Source organism: Homalodisca vitripennis, chromosome 1 (assembly GCF_021130785.1).
Source record: "Homalodisca vitripennis isolate AUS2020 chromosome 1, UT_GWSS_2.1, whole genome shotgun sequence".
Lineage (NCBI taxonomy): Eukaryota > Metazoa > Arthropoda > Insecta > Hemiptera > Cicadellidae > Homalodisca > Homalodisca vitripennis.
The window spans coordinates 67,581,543-67,604,203 of NC_060207.1; the positions used below are offsets into that span (position 1 = coordinate 67,581,543).

Genomic DNA, 22,661 nt, shown 5'->3' on the forward strand with positions numbered 1-22,661 from the left:
TTTTGAAATCCTGCTACCGAATTAAAATTTTAGTTATTTAGTTTATTTATTATACAAAAAATATGAACATCTAAAATAGAAAGACTGAAACGCATACCACTCTTCACTATAAAAATAAATAAAGTAAATTACACTTATTTGTTAAAAATAATAATGCTGTCTTACGGTACAATTTTTAGAGAATTTAGGTATTTTTTAAAACTGAAAGTATTTGTAAGTGAGACCAAAATAAAAGTATAAGTATTGCATATTACTTTGTTATTAAATATGTTAAAATTGATTCAATATACTGATTGAATTTATGTTGGATGTCAAGTATTTCGAGTTGCTGCTGGGCAGTTAATATTGTTCTCTTTGAACCACAAAGAATTCAGCCTTAGAGTCTCACCATCTAGATGGGAGTACTAAGGTGCGTATATCTTCCTTTTCAAACACTGTGTAGTAAAATAAATATGAGTACATGATATATGGATGTCTGAAAATGCTTATTATTGAACTGCGGAATAATAAACTATATTTTAACTACGTTAATTTCCCGTTTATATAATTGAATATCTTGTTAATTTTAGTACTTGTCCTGTCAACTACATCAGAATGTTTTAGAATATTATCATACATCTTAAAGAAGCATCTAGTGTTTTCCTTTAAGAGTTCGCATATTATTAACCGTTGGAAATGGGTTTATTGGTAAATGAATATTTGTCACAATAAACTCAATTATCATATTCATGTTTAGAGATTTAACGATATTCCAGTAATTGCAATTATTATTGAAGTATGTCGAAACCAGTACCGTGCTCGGTTAATCCTCACTCTTCAACAAGGATGTGTCATCCGTTGAAGATTTCCTGTGCAAAGTTCTATCAGGAATTTTGGTAGAGTCAGAGTTATATAAAGTGGTAAGTAAATTATCAGTGGAAGGATTTTATTAGCAAGTATTAAACTCGTATTTCAAAATCATTTTAAGTGATATAGTATTTTGAGCAGATATTTTTGAACGCACTTAACAATGTTTATATTTTCAAACTATTACAGCACAGACATTCAATTTGTTAAAGATGCTAAGAGTAGACAAAATTAGAAAAAAGTTAACACAAGTGAAACGAGACAGAGATCTAAATTTCAGCAGCTCGATCTGTTGACTTCTCACAGTTTATTGAGCGTAACTGTACAAACGGCTGTCGTTACTTAGAGTCTAATATATTGTACTGGGAACATTGCTTTTTACTGCTAAGATGTTTAACTTCCACTACCTCGAACCTCAAAATTTCCGTACATACAGTAACTGTAGTATTAATGTATAATGTATAATTAAGTATAATTACATATTATACATAATTAAAAATTATACATAAAGGATAATGTATACATAACTGTTACATATTACATTGTATATTACATATAGTATTAATAATATGTTATATAGACGTTCTTTATGTAAACGTTAAATATAACGATGAAATAAAAACTGTTAATTTTTATATTCTATAATAGAAATGAGTGGTAGATATAATTTATCTCTTTATGCGTCTAAGATCTATTTATACAGTGCAAAAATTTAACTTGTGAAGAATAAATTAACTTCAAAATTAGAGAGACCGATATATAAACGAATGTAGTACATTCATATCTCGGTTTATCTATTAAAAGAAAACGTTTTTATGTGTGCTCAGATAAAACCAATATATTGTTTCAGTTTTATTGATATTCCTGAATGTATTCCAAACGGATTGAGATATCAACCTTCACCATACTTATTAAATTACTTTTTGTGATTTTTTGAGGATAAAAACATTTAATCTCCCTTTAAAAAGAAGAATAGAAGGGGGTAACCTTAAATTTTCAAACTACAACCCCTATAAGCAAGTAATCCTTCATATTGTAATGCCAACTAGAAAAAGACACCTCGACCCAAACTTACAAAAAATATGCACACCAGAAACAACCGATACTACGTAGGTAAAGGGATAAGCTAGAACACATACAGGTATATCAAAATATAATTTAATATATAATGTGTGTGTATGTGTGTTAATACACCGTGATTGTTTTATTATCCATATTATCTCAACTTATTTCTACGCATGGCCTAAGGTCTGTCGTCTAGTCCAAGCTTGATAATCAAACAGCGGATATCATATTTTGTTGCTTGTTACTGTATTACAGTAATAAACTTCTGTCAGAGTTTGTTATTCCATATGCTGTGGAAGATATTGTTTGAACTGATGGAAAGAGATTCCAATTTTTCAGCATCACGAAAGACAAACTTCACTAAAGCTCATCCAATTAATTATGATTATTAAAAGTTTTATAAGATATTCCATAAGTCATAAATCACAAGTTTACAAATTATTTGCAGTGGATAATAATTGAGTTTTGAAGTTTTTGTGGTGAAAGCTAAACTAAAATTTTGACTGAATGGTCATAAAGTGCCTTAAAGTGTATTTCTGGCGATGGAAGGTTTGTAAAAATTATTGAGCTTTCATAGAATTCGCCATTGTTTACAGATATAAATTCTGCAACAAGGCTTATTCAGGTTTTATATTATCTATTCCTCCGTTGTATAGGTTACCTAACAAATAACTGAACATTCTAGATAAAAATAAATAAATCACACCAAAGCGTTTATACTCCTATATTATAGGACATTACACAGGAAACGCATTTTATAAACATTCATATAAAACATGTTGTTTGTCAACTCTACTTACAATGTCTTAAAGAGTGCAGTTAATAAAGCCAAAAATAATTGTTTTAAATTAAACTGAGTAGTAAATGTTATAACATGTCTATTCACAAAAACCAAATAGTGACAACTTCCAATAGCCTACAGTAGATGGTAAACTCCACGACAGAAACAATTGGAGGCAAATCAGTTAAAACCATTCGAAATTATACATAGCTGTAATTAAAAAACTATTAATAACTGATGTATACTTGTTATAAACACAGTTGTAATTTTCGTTAATTAGGAAAACTACAGAATTAAAAAAAAAAAATTCATATAACAACAAGTACTAAAATGTATAAAATCATATATAATAAATTATTTTGTAAAACTCTTCTAGAAACTTGAATAAACTATAGATATATTTGCAATAAACAATTGAACCCTTTGCTGAATGTCTATTGTTTACATTCAAGCACTTGAGCAGCACAACATCCTACACTGGTAATACACTCAGTGTTGTTCATCACTACACTTTACTAACCCTTTCCGCTGCATATAGAATAAGTACAGGCTAATTCATTATTATACATCTTAGAGAACTTAGGGTTTTCATAAAATTTGATAGTTAAAATATATTTAAATATTTAAGCTACAAAAAAACTGTCGTGGGACTAATATACCACTGTATTTAAGGTAAATTTACACTAATGACATGAACAGTAGATATTATAGAAAAATCTTACTTAAAAATAAATATAAATAGCACCTTTAAACATAGTACAACACTAAAATAAGTGCATAACAAGATAGAAACTATGTTATTACTTAATTAATTAGGTTTTATTCTGTGTCGGAAGTGTAAATAGTGTTATAAAATTTGAAAAAGTTTCACGAAGACGTTAGTATTTTAAATTTAGAAAAATGATTAACAAAAATTCCTGAGTAAAAAAAATCGGCTCTGAAATAATGTAGTTGTTGTAATCCACAGGAACACTTCCATTGTTTACATCATTAACCGTGCATTGAAATTGTTAAAAGCTTATATGTATAATATTTAACTACGGGTTTTTATGATCAAGATGTTAAAATGTTTCTATTCAGAGTTAGCAACTTTTATAAGTGTTAAAGTTTCATAATATATATAATTTTTTACGGTATTAAGCATTACACATTTCAACCGTCTGCTATATTGTAACGTGATATGACAATATAATATTGCCGTTAACTAGATTCTACTATTATGCACTAGGGAAGGATGTTCTGTAAGGATTTAATGTAATAGATCATTCGAAGCATATTCTCTCAGCTTCTGACGCACGACCTTGCCGATGATAGTGCGAGGTAAGGTATCCAAAAATCGAACCCCTCCTCTAAGTTTCTGGGGTTCATTAACTTTTCCTGTAAAATATAACAAAACTTAATAATACTTCATTATGTTGCCTTAAAATAAAAAAACGAGTCTATTTTTAGATATATTTCATAAAAATCTGTCTAATGAAATCGTCCTCATGACAGAATTGAAAAAAGATTTGGATAAATTTTCTACAATCATAACCTAAAGAATCCAAAAGTACTATGACCCAAAACTTTTGATATATATATATATATATATATATATATTAAAAGGTATACATATATAGCAAAGGTTTCAGGTAGTATCCATATATATATATATATATATGGATGATAAACTAAACATGATACGAAATTAATGACAAGTGTTAACCCTAATTAAACAACTTTTGCCTAATGAATGAAATCTATGAAATGTGCGTATAATCCATTATTTTACATATATACAAAATCAAACTAAAAAAATGTTTGATTGCTGAAATGATAAATATATGTTTATATTATTTGACACAAATATATATTTTGATCCATGGGGTACCACGGATCAAAACATGAACATGTGTTTTGGATTCTAGAACATGATTATAAATATAATCGAAGACATTAAAGACTCCTGAGCATAGGTTTCGTGTTCACCTATCAATTCGTAAATAAAAGCACATTAAATGACAGAAAAGTTTTAGCTTACTAAGTAGAAACTGGGTAACGGATTAAAAGTTTTTTTTAATGCTTTTTAAATAAGTTGAAGAAGTTATTTATATATTAAATGAATAATATAAAAAATAGTTTTCAATAGCATTATTATTTCTAAAAAGTTAACATAAATATATAAATTTTGGCATTGTTACTACTCAAAATATACTACAATTTGTTGTATATTACTTTACTTTATAGCTTTATAAACAATTACTTAAGTAATTACAAGTAGTTAAGTAAACAAGTAATTTTAAGTTTTTGTACTTTTTTGTGTATTTTTCTCTTCCTCTAGTGCCAAGTAGACGGATATTCTGCGCCAGAACAATCAACACAACATTTTAAACAAAATATATTACTCAACATGAACAATAAATTACTCAAAAGCTTGAGTAGCTGGTCAACAGGGTTAGAGGAGAAAGGCAATACCATTTATCTCATTCAATGTAAAAAATTAGGAATGCGGGAAAGATAAAACCACACCCATTTTCCCTTTCTTTCTTGTACTAGGAATGTTACACTCCCAGTGAAGAGATAACAAATAGCTACGTTAAATACTAGACACTGTGCTTGTTGTGAAATTTTCCTGGAAACAAAAATAGTCTTATACGTTGTAACTCATAAACATTACCTTCATTTCTCCTGCATTTATAAAGGAGCAGAAAGTACGTGTTTCACTTTTTAAGACATTAAAATTAAAGAAATTAAATTAAATTAAATTAAAAAATTAAAGACATTGTACGTACCATTGACAAAGTCCATGATTTCGTTTTCTGAAACGTTATATCCTGGTTTCCTCACAACGAATGCCGTGGCGTGGTGTATATCACAGGAATGGGGTTTGCCGACCACAGCCACATCCATAACTGAGGGATGTGATATAATAATGTCTTCTAGTTCAGTTGGAGAAAACTGGAATACAGCATTCCCAATAAAATGTAGTTTTTAGTGGTAGATTTTATTATGGACTATATATAAAAAAGATTCGATTCTAGATATAATAATGTCGTCGAATACAAATGAAAAAAAATCACTCCCTATATGGCTGACTACGTAACCAAAAAAAGAATCGCATGAAAAGATTTTAGATTTATAGTATGGGCACTAGTACCCAAATTTCATTAAGAAGAGTCTATTTCGGCCCTTCGTAATCTATTTCCACTCTTAGACATTTACAGTTGAGTTTGTCTTGTTGCCCTGACAAAGAAAAAAATTAATACATACATAGGACAGAAGCCTACTACAGTAAAATAGTACCTATTCTGGAAATTTAGTCTAATATATTTACGGTGCCACAGTTGAGTTCGCTCTCTTATTTCTACTTAGAAAAGAGTATATACGTATATGTAGGCCTTGGAAAGCAACATTGGCGAAAAAGCGTAAATTTACGTCCTTGGTAGTCTACTTTAGGTAAAATATTTTCAGTTCTATAGTTGATACTGTTTTTCTGCCTTGACCAAAAATAAATACATAAGTAGGCTTGAAAAATTAATCATTTTTATCCTAATACATACATTTCAAGTGCTTATAATATACTTTCGGTAATGGGGGTAGAGTGGAAAACCCTTCAGTTCATAAAAGAATTTGAAATAATCATTACTAATAAGTTTTTCGGGATAAAGTATGTTCTTTTTGTTGTTGTAAGAAGGATGCGTTAAGACATATTAGTATGCATTTCTCCGTTTTTTCTAAGTCATTGTACAATACTACATGACAAGGAGAAGGCAGCACACCAATATCGAGTGCCTAATGTGCAAACGCTCACTTTCTTCATGAGTTTTACAACAGTGTTTAAGTAATATTTCTAATGCATTAGATGTTTGAACTATTTCAATTACGCAATGTGTAGTAAAAATTCAATAATCTTTATATTTTAAAACTTCTTTACATTACTGCTCAGACACTGAGAGCTTAATGTTTTGTAAATTAATTATGTAAACAAATGTTTCAGGCTCTTTTGCATAATTTCATCTGAAAGTATCGATAGCTGTATAGTGTTAGATAAATTTGTGTTATGTTATCTTTGTTTTGTGAATCCTGAAAATATCATAAATACAAGAGTACCTTTGTTTGTTTCTTTTGCTTTCACGCATAAACCGATTGTACTGAAATTTTACATGGAGATTCTTATTGTTCCTTCGGTGAATATAGGCGTATAATTATTTCAAAAATCCCTCTGGGCTACGCTCCACTGGTTTAAAAATATCGAAAAGTCCCATCGTGGTCTATCTAAGGTTGTGAAATAATAATTAATAGAGCATGTCTAGTGTTGTAATTGTAAATAATAACCATGTAATAAATATGGTTTATTATTTTCAATTTGTTTACGTTTATGTTGAATACATTCTCTAAGGAATAATATATATATATATATATATATATATATATATATATATATATATATATATATATATATATCACGCCGTTTTAAATTTCAGCGATTAGGTAAATACTCATCTACCATAGTAAAAGTCCTGGAACATTAGATGGTCAGAATTTTACGCTGAAGACTCCTTTTGAAGCAGTCGGTAAGAACTATGCTAGATGAAAGTTCACTGGACTGTGCTTTTGAACTAATGTAACATTTCCAGGTCTAAACTTTGTTAAATATTGAACATTTTTTCACTTTATAAAGAGAAAAGAACATGATATCCTTGTTAATGCACTTTCAAGTTTAAATCTTTATAAAATATGAAGTATATTAGTTTTTAATACTTACTACAAATTTCAATGATTGATATAGAACCCATCTTAGTTTACTTTGACAGAAGCAGACTTCTTTGATCTGTGATATACATTTTCTTATGCACATCTTAGTAGTAATTTACCCGACAGGATATTAATAGTTATTGATTCATAGTACGTAGTTGTTATTGTTTTAGAAATATGTATTTTTAAAATTTAATACAAAATAGTTATACCTTGTGCCCTCTGAAGTTGATGAGGTCACATACCCGACCCCGTAGATACAGATTGCCCTCAGGATCAAAGTACCCAGCGTCACCGTTCCGGAAGAACCCATCGTTGTCAAACATGGAAGAGTTGAGATCCGGCCTTCCCCAATATCCTGGAGTCACTGCCAAGGTTTTTATCCAAATCTCTCCAATAGTTCCTGGACTCACAAGGTGACCTTCGTCGTCTAGAATCTTGAAAAGTGAAATAATAGTAATAATAACTATAAATTAAATTATCATTAATAATTATATTATTATTTAAACGTGATAACGAGCATCTCAGGTGTATTTTCGTTTAGAGCAAGTGCGTTACTGAGGAATGTGATAATCTCATACTATATTAAAAGAGTAAAATAAATGATTATTGAAGGGCGTATCAAGTTTTTACTTTATGTTTCTGAACAATGGTTACTGAACAGATGTAGGCTAAAGAATGATGTTACAATAAGCTATCATATCTTTTATCTACTTTAAGGTTATTTTTATATCATATGATATATGCTGCTCTTTGAATAGTTATTCATCATTAACATAACATTGAGTTTGCTAAAATCCTGAATACCTGAATATGAGTTATAAATTAGGTCTATCATAGAAACCAGATACAAAAACTTATATCCAAACGTTCCTTCAACATGATTAGCTTATAACAGCAATTTACCTTGATTTCTACGCCTGGAACAACTTTCCCACAGGATCCTGATCTGTCATCACTCTCAGGAACCCCCTGTATATCGGCCGTTATAAGTCCACATTCGGTTGAACCGTATGCGGTTCCCAATTTGATACGGCCGCCTAATACCTTAGTCTCAAACTTTTTAGACACAGAGTCCAACACCACCTCTCCACCTGTGAACAAAAAGTAAATAAATAAATATATATGTATATACATATATATTACGTAGATTGTTAAGTTTATATGATTATTTATTACAGTTAATTAAATTGGTTTCTTGGATCAGGGCTGGACAAAAGTGTCTCTACCGAATGTAAAATATTAACATACGATTTGTTGTAGCTCTCGCACATGATTAAACAAGGATTTGATTTCACATAAGGCATATTTTTGAATTAAACAATATGTATTATTTTTTTCTTACCCGCAAACACCTTTTTAAGTGAAGTCAAGTCATAAAGATTCACTGAAGGCTCGTTAATGTATGAAGGCATCGTTCCCGTCCCTGTAAACCAGGTTTCCACCTGTTAAAGTAACAAAATGTGCAATTAATTAATATTTGCCAGTAAGCTAATAAATATTGTCGCTATATAAAGTTAGCATCTAGGAGTCAAGAGTCAGATTGGATTGAATAATCAATCAGCCTATATCTTCATGATATAAAACAGGCATTTCTATTGAAAAATTAGTTTATTGTATATAATATTAATTTTTGATATAAGTTAAATTGGAAAAGTATCAAAGGGACTGAAGTAACAAATAGTTTTTCTCACTTCATATTTTTGAAAAAGACACTAAAAACTAATTATCAGACACGTAAATGGAAGTAAACTTAGGGTCAGCCAATCATATTAAGACTGACTGTTTTGCAAAGATGGCGAATTTACCCTCTTTATCTCATAATTAATACCAGTGTTTTCCAAACTTTTAGGTGTCAAGGCTCCCTTTATGTTTGTACTACTTTCCGTGGCGCCCTATCCCCACAGGAAATCTCAATAGATTCGTTGAAGAATAACAATAAAAAATGTTTACTATAATTACATAACAATTTATTCACATCGGCAAAATATTTGCCTGTATGCCTATTTTAAATTAGCCATCATAAAAATATGAAGCAAAAGCAGTGTTTTTAATAAATAAAGTAAAACTATTTTATAACTATTTACTATTTTATATATATATATATATATATATATGTATATATATATATATATATATATATATATATATATATATAAAATATGTACTATTCTTTTTTACTGATTTTAAAAGAAGAACACTGTTGCTACAGTATGGTTATACTTGGGGTAGTACAAGGAGATAGTAGTATAGAAGGAAGTAAATTAAGTGCAAAGGGTTTAACTGTTCATATATCCTTTAAATAATTAAATGATGGCTTCATAAAAATTACAGTGTAGCAATATTATATCCATTAAAATTTATGATAGTTTGTAATATTCTGCTAGTCCCCTCGAGCTGTATTAGTGTAGTTCGATACATCGATTATTGATTTCTTGTAATTAATCTTGATTCAAACTCTTAGCAATTGGAATGTGGTTATTGGACTACGAGCCACGGTGATGTATGCGATCGTACTGTAAATGTAGCAAAGGTCATATCCTAAATAAGAGTCATTATTAAAATTAATATCGTAGAAAAATTGCACCATATTTGGGAGAATGTTTAGCCTCTACTAAGGTTATTATGTATAAAATTCAAGAATTGGAAGTCATTTGGAAGTCACAGTTAGTGCCCAATTATAGCTGAGTATGAAGGATTACCATTATTTCTTGTAAGCTCTGAAAAACTTAATTTTCGAACCTACAACCCCCTATAGTATAGCTTTGTATAGGGTAGCGGAGTTATCACTATTATTTATGTATTTAAAGTTGGTTTATATTATTTAAACTGAAGTATTCGTATATGATCTGAAAATATCTTGACGCCCTTCCATTTTGAACATCTATAAAAACTAACAAGATGAAAGAACAATGGTATCTATTATAGAAGGATTCCCGCAGGATTCCAAGATGACGACACCACAACACCAATATCCTTGATACTATGAACCCTGCCCACATTGGAACCATATAAGACATAATTGTGCGTGAATAATTTTGAGCCCCGTGAGAATGTGACGACAACACATTTCCCGGCATCGAGTCCCAGACAGTTATTAGCACTTTACAACTCGACGGCAGCAATGGTGTGAGCAAAGGGGTGACTGAATACAATCATCTACAGAGGCGATCCTACTGAAGATTTTGAGATCGTCAGCAAATAGGAGGTATGGAGAGGATATTACTGTGCCAAAGTCATTAATAAAGAGCGCGAACAGGCATGGTGGTAGATGTGAGCCCTGCGGAACACCCGATAGAACATGAAAGGGTTCTGATAGGGCACCATTAAATCGGACTCTTAATGTGCGATCCGACAAGTAACTCTCTATCCAGGACAAGAGTGATTCATGCACTCCTTATCCCTGCAGCTTAGCAAGCAACAAGTGATGGCATACAAAGTCGAACACCTTTGCATAATCAAGTTATATGCAGTCAACTTGCATTCTCATACTGAAAGCAGAAGGTATGTAGTCCTCCGTAACAATTAGATTTGTCACTGTTGATTTTCCACTACGGAATACATGTTGATTAAGTATGATAACATTCTTCAACGCAAAAGCCAATTCGTCCAGAACAAGTGTTTTAAAGACTTTGGCCATGGTGGATTGTATAGCAATAGGCCTGAAGTTTGAAACATCACTCCGGTTTCCAGATTTGAAAATTGGTACCAATTAAGTGTTTTTTAAATTAGTAGGAAAAATTCCATTAGAGAAAAGGGCATTAAATAAAATTCCCAGGTGAGAGACCAACGCAAGATTACAGTGTAATTTTTAAACAGGTTACCCCTTTATTAACCTGGCACTTGTACAAGAAAGTCAAATGCCACTTCAATGTTATTACACAGTTCAAGAACATGTTACTTGCTGTCTGTTATATCCCTCTTCTTCAGGAGAAATACATACAACTATGAAGTGATTTAAGCCATGAGAATTAATATAGAAATTTTCTAACAAAACATATTTATTACTTTGAAAGTGTTGAAGCAAATTTAAAATTAAAATGTTTTCAAATAAAAGTTAAATAAAACTCGCTTATTATTTTATGTTATAAAATACATAGCAGTGAGGTAAAAAATTAGTGATTTTAAATGATGATGGTTATAAACTCATTTTGGCTGTGGTTTAATAATTTTGTATTCTTTGATAGCTACGCATTTCGTTCAAACTAAATATTTAGTTGCTAATTACAGTAATGAAATAAAGAACCCCTCACTTTAACCAAGGTCACCGGTTTTAATACTTTAATAACCAAAACAAAAAGAAACCATTTTAATTAATGAATTTCATTCGTATTTTGTTTTAAATGAAACAATAGTATACTTTAATAAGTGTATGCAATAAATATATATTTTCTACTACGAAGAAACCCAGTTACGTTTTAAGATAAAGAATTTGTATTTTTCTTTTTGAAACCTGAACAGCAAATTTCATGGAAGCATTTGAATCGTAAACACTAAACGAGTACGCTATTACAGAAACTTGTTGTTTGCCACAATTTCACTTTACTTAAAGTTCAAATCTACCGTATTTTACGAAATTTTTAAAGAGGAATACTTGTTTCTCCTAATAGTAAAATAAAACTTAAAATATTCAGTGTATTGAAGAGTACTTTTGCTGTAAATTTATGTGGTAAAACATTGTACGAAAATAAAAATTGGACAATTCAATGGTAAATATAAACGTACAAAATATGCAATGGTGGAATGCGTACAGTTACATCCTTTTGAATTCCGTGGCTGAAGAATAAGGGTAAGACTATCGATGTGGTAGTTTTAAAGAATACCCTAATTTACAATAAATAATATAACTCATAATATAACTAATAAACATTATTGATATAATTAAAACTGACCTTCATTTTCTCAATAAACTCAAGATTCTCTTTCACATCTTTGGAATCACTTAAATAAAGCAAGCAATGAGTGAAGATCGAGGAAATAAAGGTAGCAATAGCACTGAACCAAAACAGAGGAGTGGCAACCAACAATGACTTCGGCCTTTTGTTATCACTGAAACTAAATAACAAGTTCACGTGTAACAAACTGCAAAATGAACATGAATTACAAGAGCATACAGTTTCAACATAACATCATACCTGGGTTATACTGACATCATAATCCATACTCCCATATCTCAATCGACGTGATATGATAACACTTTAGCTGTATAACATACAGCTAATAGTATTTAATTAAATCTTTTCTTTGTAAATTAAATCTACAAATTATGATATTATCTCAAAACAAAAACACTTATAGGTAGCGGCCGCTTCTAATTTAAATTGTAATACTTATTATATATATATATATATATATATATATATATATATATATATATATATATATATATATATATATATATATATATATATATATATATAAATTGTTTACAACGAAAACAGTTGACATTTCGCAACTAAGTTATACAGCGGTCACTGGATAGAGTCAACACATGAAGAATAATGCAAAATACTCAATTACAAAAAATAAATAACTAGCAATGCATGGAAAGAAAGAAGATAATACTACTTTAACTATGCATGTAGATAACACATAATACTTTTTCAAGAAGACCAGCAATATCAACAAAGTGCACCGTCAATTGTGCCGTTTAAAATATTTTGCTTCGTGTAAAATATTTTTCCTCGTAAGATTGTGCTTACATTGATCTTAGCAGCCGGAAACCTACTCCATATTTATGGAATTTGAGGACTCAAGAAGGTAAAAACTTTTTGAATTAATGCATAAAGCAGTGACAAATGTCTTGGTACACAATGTCCTCCGAAAAATTGTGTGTTTTGTTATAACACATGTTAGGTCCATAATCCACTCTTAACTCACAAAAAATTCCTCACTTTTTTACTTCTATTGTTTACCTTATGTTACTGTTTGTGTAAACACCCAATGGGTATATATTATACAAACATTATTCTGCTGAATATTGCTCTTTCCGTCATCCTTCCATCTTACCGTTATTAATTCCTTAAATAAATTTTTATCAAATAAAATGTTGGTTTACATACGTTATTAACAATATAAGACGTAAGCACTGTAAAATAGCTATTGTATAAGCGCACAGATCTGTGATTGAGGGGCGCCGCACACGTGTCAGTAAATGCACGTATGAATACTGCACAAACCAGCTATTAATATTTGTTGCTGTCACGATCCGAGTCAAGGTCAAATACTCACTCCAAAAGTAATAGCATTTTATAATGTTTTAATTTATGTTTATATTAGAACCTTGGACCACTCTTTACCATATAATTTAATTAGTAGGTAATTCCTTTTCATAATGAACTAATAAAAAGCAGTAAAAACAATGTTTTCATCCCGAAGTTGTTCTTTAATATCTAGATGATATTTAATTATTTATATTTTTCAATTTCATACTTACTATGATCCACTTAGCTGAAGTCCAATGTCAGAAATTTGAATCCCTTTGGGCACCCCAGTGGTACCACTTGAGAACAAAATCAAAGGTACGTGTGTTTTTACATCCTTTACTTCATATATGCGGAACTCCTTCTTGCAGTTGATAATAGACATAAATGTTGAGTCCTGTGTATTTGTCGTAAGTAGAAAATAAGGTTGATATTTAAAGTTATTTACCGACTTCTTCACAGAACTTAGATATTTAGAATCGCAGAACACCCCTTTTATTTTAAATCCACATGTAAGTTCGTCCAACGTATCAGCATCTAAAACACCATGACGAATATAAATTATATATTATTTTAAGTATAAGTATTTATAATTCTTCCAGTAGCATTACAATGTAATTAATGGAAATTTCTATGTATATTTTCAAGTTTTGTTTTGAAGAATAACCATCTTTCGAAATACAAGTTGTCAAAAATTCCTCACCACAGCATGAATGACAATTTAATTTGAAATTAGATGACCCTAGATTATCTTAAATTTATCATCTTTTATTTCAGGTTAGTTCAGACGATTTCATAAAAAAATATACATTTACAGGGTCTTAAAAAGATTGCTATGAGTGCACTATTATTTGCCTTCAGTAAGTCCAAACAATATTCAAACTGGTATTGTAATTAAGAGTAGTATAATAAGTATGAGGTGTTTTAAGTAATGAATAAAATCAGTAATAACACATTAGTTACATCTTTTTGTACATCCAAATGATGGAATGTGTCTAAATATCCAGTTTCCTTTACAATCCTTTCACTTTCAAAAACAACCTGCTGATATAATTGATGAGTTTAATTCATTAAATTACTGTTGGAAAATTGTTGTTTCTGTATAAAGAAAAATTAAAATGTTAAATATATTATATATATACATATATATATATATATATATATTTTTTTTTTTCTCATGAAGGTTAATATTACAAATAAATATATTTAATATTTTTTTACTTAACTTGCCTTTCTTAGATTTTAACACTCATTTCAATTAACTGTGAATAAAGTAATATAATTCTTTTCACCACGTATTAATTGAACTGAATGAATCCGTTCTTTCTCGTAATGAAGCACAGTCATCAAGCGAACAAATTACTTAAATACATAAAAGTATTTTCAACAAAACAAAAACGAATATATATATATATATATATATATATATATATATATATATATATATATATATATATTAACTTCAAACTCGTATTGTGACATATAGCCCAAGTATAAAAAAACGGAAGTGTATAGTATTAGTTGAGGGAACAAAAAAATTATTTTCAAAATAGGAGTGCTCACCTCCATGTTCCCTGTACCCAAAGCAAAAATTTTAAAATGCCAACTAATACCTTGTGGCACCTCAAATTGAAGCTCATAAAAATGCAGTATTTTTGTAAAAAAATTGGAATCGGCCAAGCCGTTTGGAATCAGCAGCCAAAAATGTAATTTCTTACAAAACAAATACTAGTCTACAAACTACTCTACTACTGCTAATAACAGCGAAATTACTCACTGAATACTGTTGTAACTCCTTTTTAAACTTCAAATCAAATGTTCAAATTGGAAGTCATTGCTGTGTAAGCAAAACAATAAACCATTTTTATTCTTGCCTATCCTTTCTAAAAGCTCCTTTGGTTAAGCGTTTGGACTCAGCAGTGATACCAGTGGGATGTGTTTTAAAAACTACTGATTTCAAGTGTGACCCCACAAAAAAGGTCTGAGGGCGTTAAAGTATGGAGACCTTGCCAGCTACTCAATTGATCCTCTTCTACCGATCAAGTGATCCGGATAGTGAGCATCTAGCCATTGCCGCACAAGAAGAGCATAATGTGGAGGAGCTCCATTTTGTTGAAAATAAAATATATCCGCATCATTTTCTAGCAAATCTAAGTACGATGCTCCATTTATTTAGGTTTAGGTAAACACTATTGTGGAAACACTTCAACACTAGGCAAATGAGGTAGGCTAGTTAAATTTATGTTTAGGCGGATATGTTTGAAAATTTTATTGGAAGTTTACAAGGGATTTACAAAAATATTCAGTGTGTAATTTCTGTTGTTATTAGCAGTAGTGCAGTAGTTTGTAGGCTAATAATTTGTTGTTGTTCCACCAATTAGTGCTATACACTCCCTGTTTACAGAATTTTCGGTACCTGGGCTATACGGCTTTTAATACGAGTTTCAAATTTTCAAATGAACAATCTGTATATTTAAAAAAAGAACATACTTGAGGAAATAACCTGGTGCAAGTGCTAGAACGAATATAACTACGGCATGCACCTCATAATATGATTATGCCCCATTCCAGTAATTCATTGCTGTGCGATCCGCACAGTGACTTTAGATAATTAGTTACTCGTAATATATCACTTTTACTTTAGCAATAAAAATTTTTTAAGGTTAACCTAAAAGAGGGTCTTGACGCAGTTCAATGTCATTTTATAATTTATTAAATTATTGTTAATTGTACTATATATGGTATGAGTTTGAGTGGTAGATAGGGGTTGATAGCCCTAACTCCGCCTTATTAAAAGCGTCAATGTTCATTTCACTTCAGTTCATTTTATCATAGATCAAATGTGCTATTATTCAATCTCAAGTGAAGTATAATTGATTGCTATACATTTCGATATCACACTATACATGAGCATTTTAATCAGTAATTAATGCAGCATTAAAGCTTAATATAGTTTCATCTAATTATCATTCCTTGAATACAGTATGATTTACAGACATTTATCGTTATTTAAATTATTTTATTAATTTGTCATTTAATGGAACATTGAAAAAAATGTAATGTATTGATTTACTGTATTAACTTCATTTTAAGGAAATTGATTACTTACGAAAACGTAAATAATAGTAGGCTCTGCGAGAGATAAAACATTTAGTTGAATACTGAAAATGCTTACGTGGAATGGGAGCCAAGACTGCTGTGGCCCCTGTGAACATAGTTCCTAGAAGAAGTGTGTAAGATAGTATGTTCTTATCACAACACAATATAACATAATCTCCTGCAGTCACTCCTACATTAGTTAGGCCTGAAGCAACGGATGTGCTTTGCTGCAGAATATCAGCACGAGTAATGCCCTTTTCAGTCTCCCTATCAATCTGTAAACATACATTCTTAATTAAAAGAGAGTAAGGCAAGTAATAATACAATAATTTAGTTTATATTTTCCTTCCACATGTTATATGTGGATTTAATATTTATGTAATAAAAAATAGAATTCAGTATAAAATAAAAATATTAAAACCTTATCTCCCCGCTGATGTTTATAAAAATAACGTCATAATTTTCTAAAATCATAGGCTTAGAATTATTCTAGGAGCTCGTTGTTGGAATCGTTTCGTTGATGTTTTACCCTCGTCCCAGGCTGTGAATAAAATATGTGAAAGTCACCGTTATTGCACTCTCACTCTCCCCATTTCACCAGGCCTTTAATTTCGTGGATCCATACATGGATATTATAAAACAAAATTACAGTATGAACACTTTTTTAATTCTCAATACACATTTTAAACCTATTTTAAGGATTTTGGATTTAAATGAGTTACAACGTGGTTTCTAACGGGTTCTCGAGATTGCTTATGAAACTATACAAAAAAGATTCTTGAATATCTCCTGGGATCATGGTTTTTATATTCTAAGAATTTACAAAAGAATTTCGTAACAACATTGATGCTTTTCGTGAATTTCTATGATTTAGTTGAAAACCTTTTAAATCCGTTTCTTGGCTGTACATCTAAAAAGTAATACCAACATGTTTAAAAAGTTACATGTGAATTTGTTTTTTAGTTTTAGAGATTTCTTCATGAGTCAGTCAGTGGCATTTTGGGGTTTATTTGTATAGATCACCGCTAACTTACGACAGTAATTATTGTTTCACCATACTTATGTTTACGTGGTATTCTACAAATAACCATATTGGTAGCAGTATATGGTATTAAATTATGCAAATAAGTTAACATTAACCACGGTAATGTAGGTACTTGTATAAATATAGCCTATCTCTACATACAAACCCTCGTGTACATGTGTTTCCTCGTTCCAACATCTATATCTCAAATAATGTTTACCGAAGAATAAAATTAAGATGTCATAATTTAAACTCTAATTTTTAAACTTTACATCGTATGTAAAGTTTAAAAACATTTATTAAACATTTATTATACGTAAAACGTAAAAGTTAAACATTTATTATAATTAATTTAAAACATATAACATTTATTCATGTATATCTCTAACATATTTATGACTTACATAGTTTTAGGTCTTAAATATTTTAATAAACCATATATTGACTTCCAAAATAGTCTAAAATAGTAATATTTCTTATAGTAGGCATAAAGGTATTCTTTTGTACTGCAATGCACAAGTTATCAAAAAATAAGTAGACAGATTATAACTTATAACGTCAAAAATGTATTTAATTTATTTCCAAATATGTAATTCTAACAATCATAAATAAAATGGGGTAAGGCATAGTCAGTTGTTGTTCAAAGGCATAGTTACGCTCTGTTGTTTAGATAAATCTTTTACGAAATACCGTAATTATTGTAATACTATCTAAAACTTATTTACATTTGTCTCCTACATTGCTGTGGAATATTATTGGAAATTTTAATAATAATAATAATATAAAGGTATCTTACCAGGGCTAACGTATTTCCATTTTTCCTGAGGGAGTCTTCTAGCATTTGCAGAACGGAAGTGTTAGGTCGGAAGTGTGGCAGAGCTTTATTGATATCCGGTCCCTTGAAGTGCGACATTGCAACTGTACAATATTACTGTTATGAAGTGCGAAACACCCTTGGCCGTAAGCTCTGATAATAAACACATTTGATAGTTCTGTTTGTCTGGATATAGATAAGAAAGTGGCGCATGTAGATAAACGAAACACACAATGTTTATACTAGCAAGGCTATGGTTAACATGCCTTCATAAATCTATGAATTCAATCTCTCTTTAGCCTATGATATAAATTTATGTGATGTGTATCAAAATATTTAAAACTGCACGGGACTAAATGATAAGTATTTACTTAATGTACAGGCAAAACACATTTAGTTAGAACTAATGGAATTAGTTCTAAATCGAAAAATTTATTCTTTAAACTCAAAACCCACAAAAGAAAGGATAAAATAATTCTACACGGATAAGCATACAATACAGTCGTACGAAGTTTATGGCTACTTATATCTTTGTTTGAGCTGTAGTAAAAATAATAAGATATTCTTGACTGATAATGTTTTTTTTCAGTATTAATATTGATATACATATTTTCGTAATATTATTACAAACAGCATTAGATGACCGTATTAACACATAATTAGGATATATTTCTGTGATTGAACGATGTGTAATAAAAAATATTAAAATAGTAAACAAACGGGCGTATATGCGATTTTGGCTGTGATTTTTTCATAATAATAATAATAAAACATAACGATCCACCTTTTAATAAAAATTATTTACATTACCACGTACCCCAATTAATTTTATTAAATAATTTAAACTCTTTAATTGCAATGGTGAGATTGTGATGATTTTACCCGCATGTACTGAAAATTAACTGTCTATTTACTTTAAACTTTACATTAATGAAGTTTAAATAGTCCCTAAATTACTAAACATGATTATTCTACAGGTTTATATGAATTTTAATATATCTTTTTACTTTGAGAGTTCCCAGATTTTTACGTAGTCAAACTTTGTATAGTAAAATAGTTTGTAGATCGAAATAGAATTTTTAACGATTTTGATTTGCTTTTATTATTTCTCTCTGTTTTATAAAGGAATTTGTACTTTGTAAAATTCTGTATTCGTGGATTGATGAAACCTATTTGTTAGCATATTCCAGAAATTAACAAGACACAAAGAAAAACAGGAAGGATGTAAGATTTGTTAAGAAAGTTTATTATCTTTGGATTCACAATGTAAATATTGGAATAGTCGGAAAACACACATGAACAAGACACTTTCTCATTAATGATCATAATTAAGATAGTTTTTTTGGTTTATTGTCATTTGAAAGGTATTTAAAACAACTTGTACGGGCCAAAACAACTATGTCAAAATTTATAAACATATAATGCCTTAGATGGGTCTTAACAGATCTTGAAAAATTTAACGTTATTTCTTACATCATATATGATATTATGTTTATTGTTTATTAGTAAACTTTTATTTTGTTTCGTTATAATATTCACTACATAAGGTTGAAATCTGTTACTAATTAATACTGTAAATGCTCCATTTTTATATCTCAAGATTAAACTTAGGTGCATATATTGCTGTTTAAAATTATACATAGGTTTTTTAGAATTTTGTGATATAATTCTAGTTTACTCATAAGATATGCATGTATCCGTATTGTTATTCCTTTTTACAATAATGTAATATGCAATTTGATATATTCTTGTTGTATACCAAGTGATTTATCGTTGGGAACAATTAAATAAATTTTGTCTTTCACTGCATGACCCATAGAATTTCAGTGACTTTTTCACATTTTATAAATATTAATTTCAAGTTTTTCAAAATTCCTTGAGCATTTACTCTGAGTAATAGTCCACCGTTTAGTCAGTTGCAACTTGTTCTGAGAAGGTATACAGTGAGCTCCTACTGCTTGAATTGTTTAGTTTTGTTACTTAAAACAACTTTCATTTTAAAAATTTATAATAACTTATATTATTACATTTTATCGTAACATTTTAATATATCAAATAATTGTGCTGCCTAAAAAAATTTAACGGTAAAATCTAAAGCAATCTTTTTCAAAACTTCTGGATCGCTCTTAGAATTTGAAAAAATACATTTGATAACATACCTCGTTGGGTATCCTGAGCTTCCCACAATACATTCACTTCAATGAAGATAGCCACGCTAAATCAAACTTTGCACTGAGAGAACTAGCGAAAGAATGCCGCTCAGAGAACCAGTTCTGATGAGGAAGTGGTTCAGTGCCATAACCTGTTTTTCGAGTACTAAACGAAATGTAACTGTAATTGTAATTAGTTTTGTTTGGTTCACGAAATTGATAACCCGTTTTGTTCTAGAAGTGATAATGATGCATTTGAATGGTAGTTGTAACACGTTAAATACGAGCATGCCTTACTTTTAACATAATGAATATTTTACTGTAGATTAATTATATTGATGTATAGAAGGACTAAACAATCTTAAGATTTCTACTATTTATATATTTAAGTTACTAAAGTTTATTTATCCCAGTTAGGGAAGTAATGCATTTTAATGCAATTTGGGAGTGCGCCACAATACACGTGTCGTGTGACAAACAGGTTTAGCTGAGCTTCAACGCAAAAAGTCTTTAGCTAATTTCATTACCGGCAGATACACCGATAGATAACTACATGGCAAAGAAAACATTACATCCCTCGCCAAACGAAAGAGAAATCGTGTGAGTACTAACTCAGCTAACGTAGGAAACTATACTCGATTTCTAAACTTTCCTGACTAAGACGATCTGATAGACGAACATCTAGTCTATCTCTTCATGAATACACTCGGATGATCCATCCGTGATTCTAGCGTCTCGCGCTTCTTCGTGCGACTGACGAGAGATAGACACCCCGAAACGCTATTAAGAATTCAACCAGCATTCGTCCCATCTGGGACTTTCTCAACCTTACTTAGGGAGTAAAGCAGTGCTCATTCGCCCTGAGGGTGTGAACCCGAGTATGATCCGCGAAGGGATATTCTGCTGTGAGGATATCTCTACTAAGCGAGACATATGGTAATTTTGGGCTCACACTAGTACATCAGTCTGGTTCAGGTTATCAGCACAGCCAACACAGCCCTATCAGCACATTTAACTCAGGCTACCTTGAGGAAGGATATCTCAATTACTTAGTGTTGCTCTCTAGATGAGGATTTTCTCCGTAATATGAGTTAACTAGCTTCTCAAAGTAAAACGCATTGTTTCCGTTATCAAAAACTATGCCACCCGCCACTTACACTAGCCTCTAAGATATAGGAACACCTCCATATGTTATGCACATGGATACTTGGGAAACAAAGTTTGAGGAAAGGAGTTAGATACACCGCCTAGTGAAGCTGTTTCGGCGTTTTTTCTCTTCAAACATACATAAACAATACTATTAATTTGTCACTTTGTTACAACGTCCACAAGGGAATATTGTACAGGAGAATGTTGTATTTCGCACTTTCTTCAAGTACCATCCCAGCCAGCTTTGGAGACAAAACTAGACTTATATGTTGCATGAGTTGGGAGAGCTAGACTGCATGTATTTTTATCTCATATGTCAATATCTCTTGTGAGTATACTTATTTTTTTACTGCTCAACTTTTATTTATTTACACTCCTATTTTCACATTATAAATACATTTTCATGCAAAATTACAAGTCGATAGATGAAATATTTCTTGAGATATCATGCCACATGACATATTAGTAGTTTTCTTCAGTACATTGGGTTTCATATCATTCTTTAAATAATAAAAGATTACACTCCAAGGTACCGTGAAATAATGTTGGATGTGTTGGAAAGGCTAGACTGCAAGCATTAATATGTCACATGAGTATACTTATTTTGTTTACTTCTCCACTTTTATTTATTAACTCCCTACTTTATAATTTCCATCACCCCACCCGTAAGGCCAATGTAAATATATTCGTAAACGCCCAGCCAAATCCCATGGAGTAACATGCACTATAATCTAACTCAGTGTGCCTCATGTACAAATACATACACTATTTAAAGATTAATTTCCTAACTAACTGT

The 22,661-nt window shown here is 30.4% G+C and overlaps 1 protein-coding gene across 2 annotated transcripts; it reads right to left on the reverse strand.

Annotated features, from left to right (window-relative positions):
• Positions 1-1,988: 1,988 nt before the first annotated feature.
• On the reverse strand, positions 1,989-20,813 carry LOC124363954 (4-coumarate--CoA ligase 1-like). Of its 2 annotated transcripts, none has more exons than XM_046819226.1 (10): positions 20,726-20,813; positions 18,549-18,670; positions 16,805-17,003; positions 13,863-14,166; positions 12,319-12,481; positions 8,772-8,871; positions 8,333-8,520; positions 7,639-7,863; positions 5,464-5,629; positions 1,989-4,069 (listed from the first exon to the last, which is right to left on the reverse strand). In XM_046819226.1, exons 2-10 carry the CDS (start codon positions 18,663-18,665, stop codon positions 3,942-3,944), a joined length of 1,590 nt encoding a protein of 529 aa, XP_046675182.1. In that variant the 5' UTR covers positions 18,666-18,670; positions 20,726-20,813; the 3' UTR covers positions 1,989-3,941. The 2 variants fall into 2 exon arrangements, with proteins under 2 accessions (XP_046675182.1, XP_046675186.1); XM_046819230.1 differs by having other exon boundaries at positions 18,549-18,719; positions 20,726-20,786.
• Positions 20,814-22,661: the final 1,848 nt, after the last annotated feature.

Coding starts and splice junctions, on each gene's coding strand:
- LOC124363954 (XM_046819226.1), bottom strand. CDS start 18,665: ATGTCGCACTTCAAGGGACCGGATATCAATAAAGCTCTGCCACACTTC. Junction 14,167..16,804: donor AGTCTTGGCTCCCATTCCAC/GTAAGCATTTTC, acceptor ATGGTGTTTTAG/ATGCTGATACGTTGGACGAA. Junction 7,864..8,332: donor TTCCAGGCGTAGAAATCAAG/GTAAATTGCTGT, acceptor TCACTTTTCAAG/ATTCTAGACGACGAAGGTCA.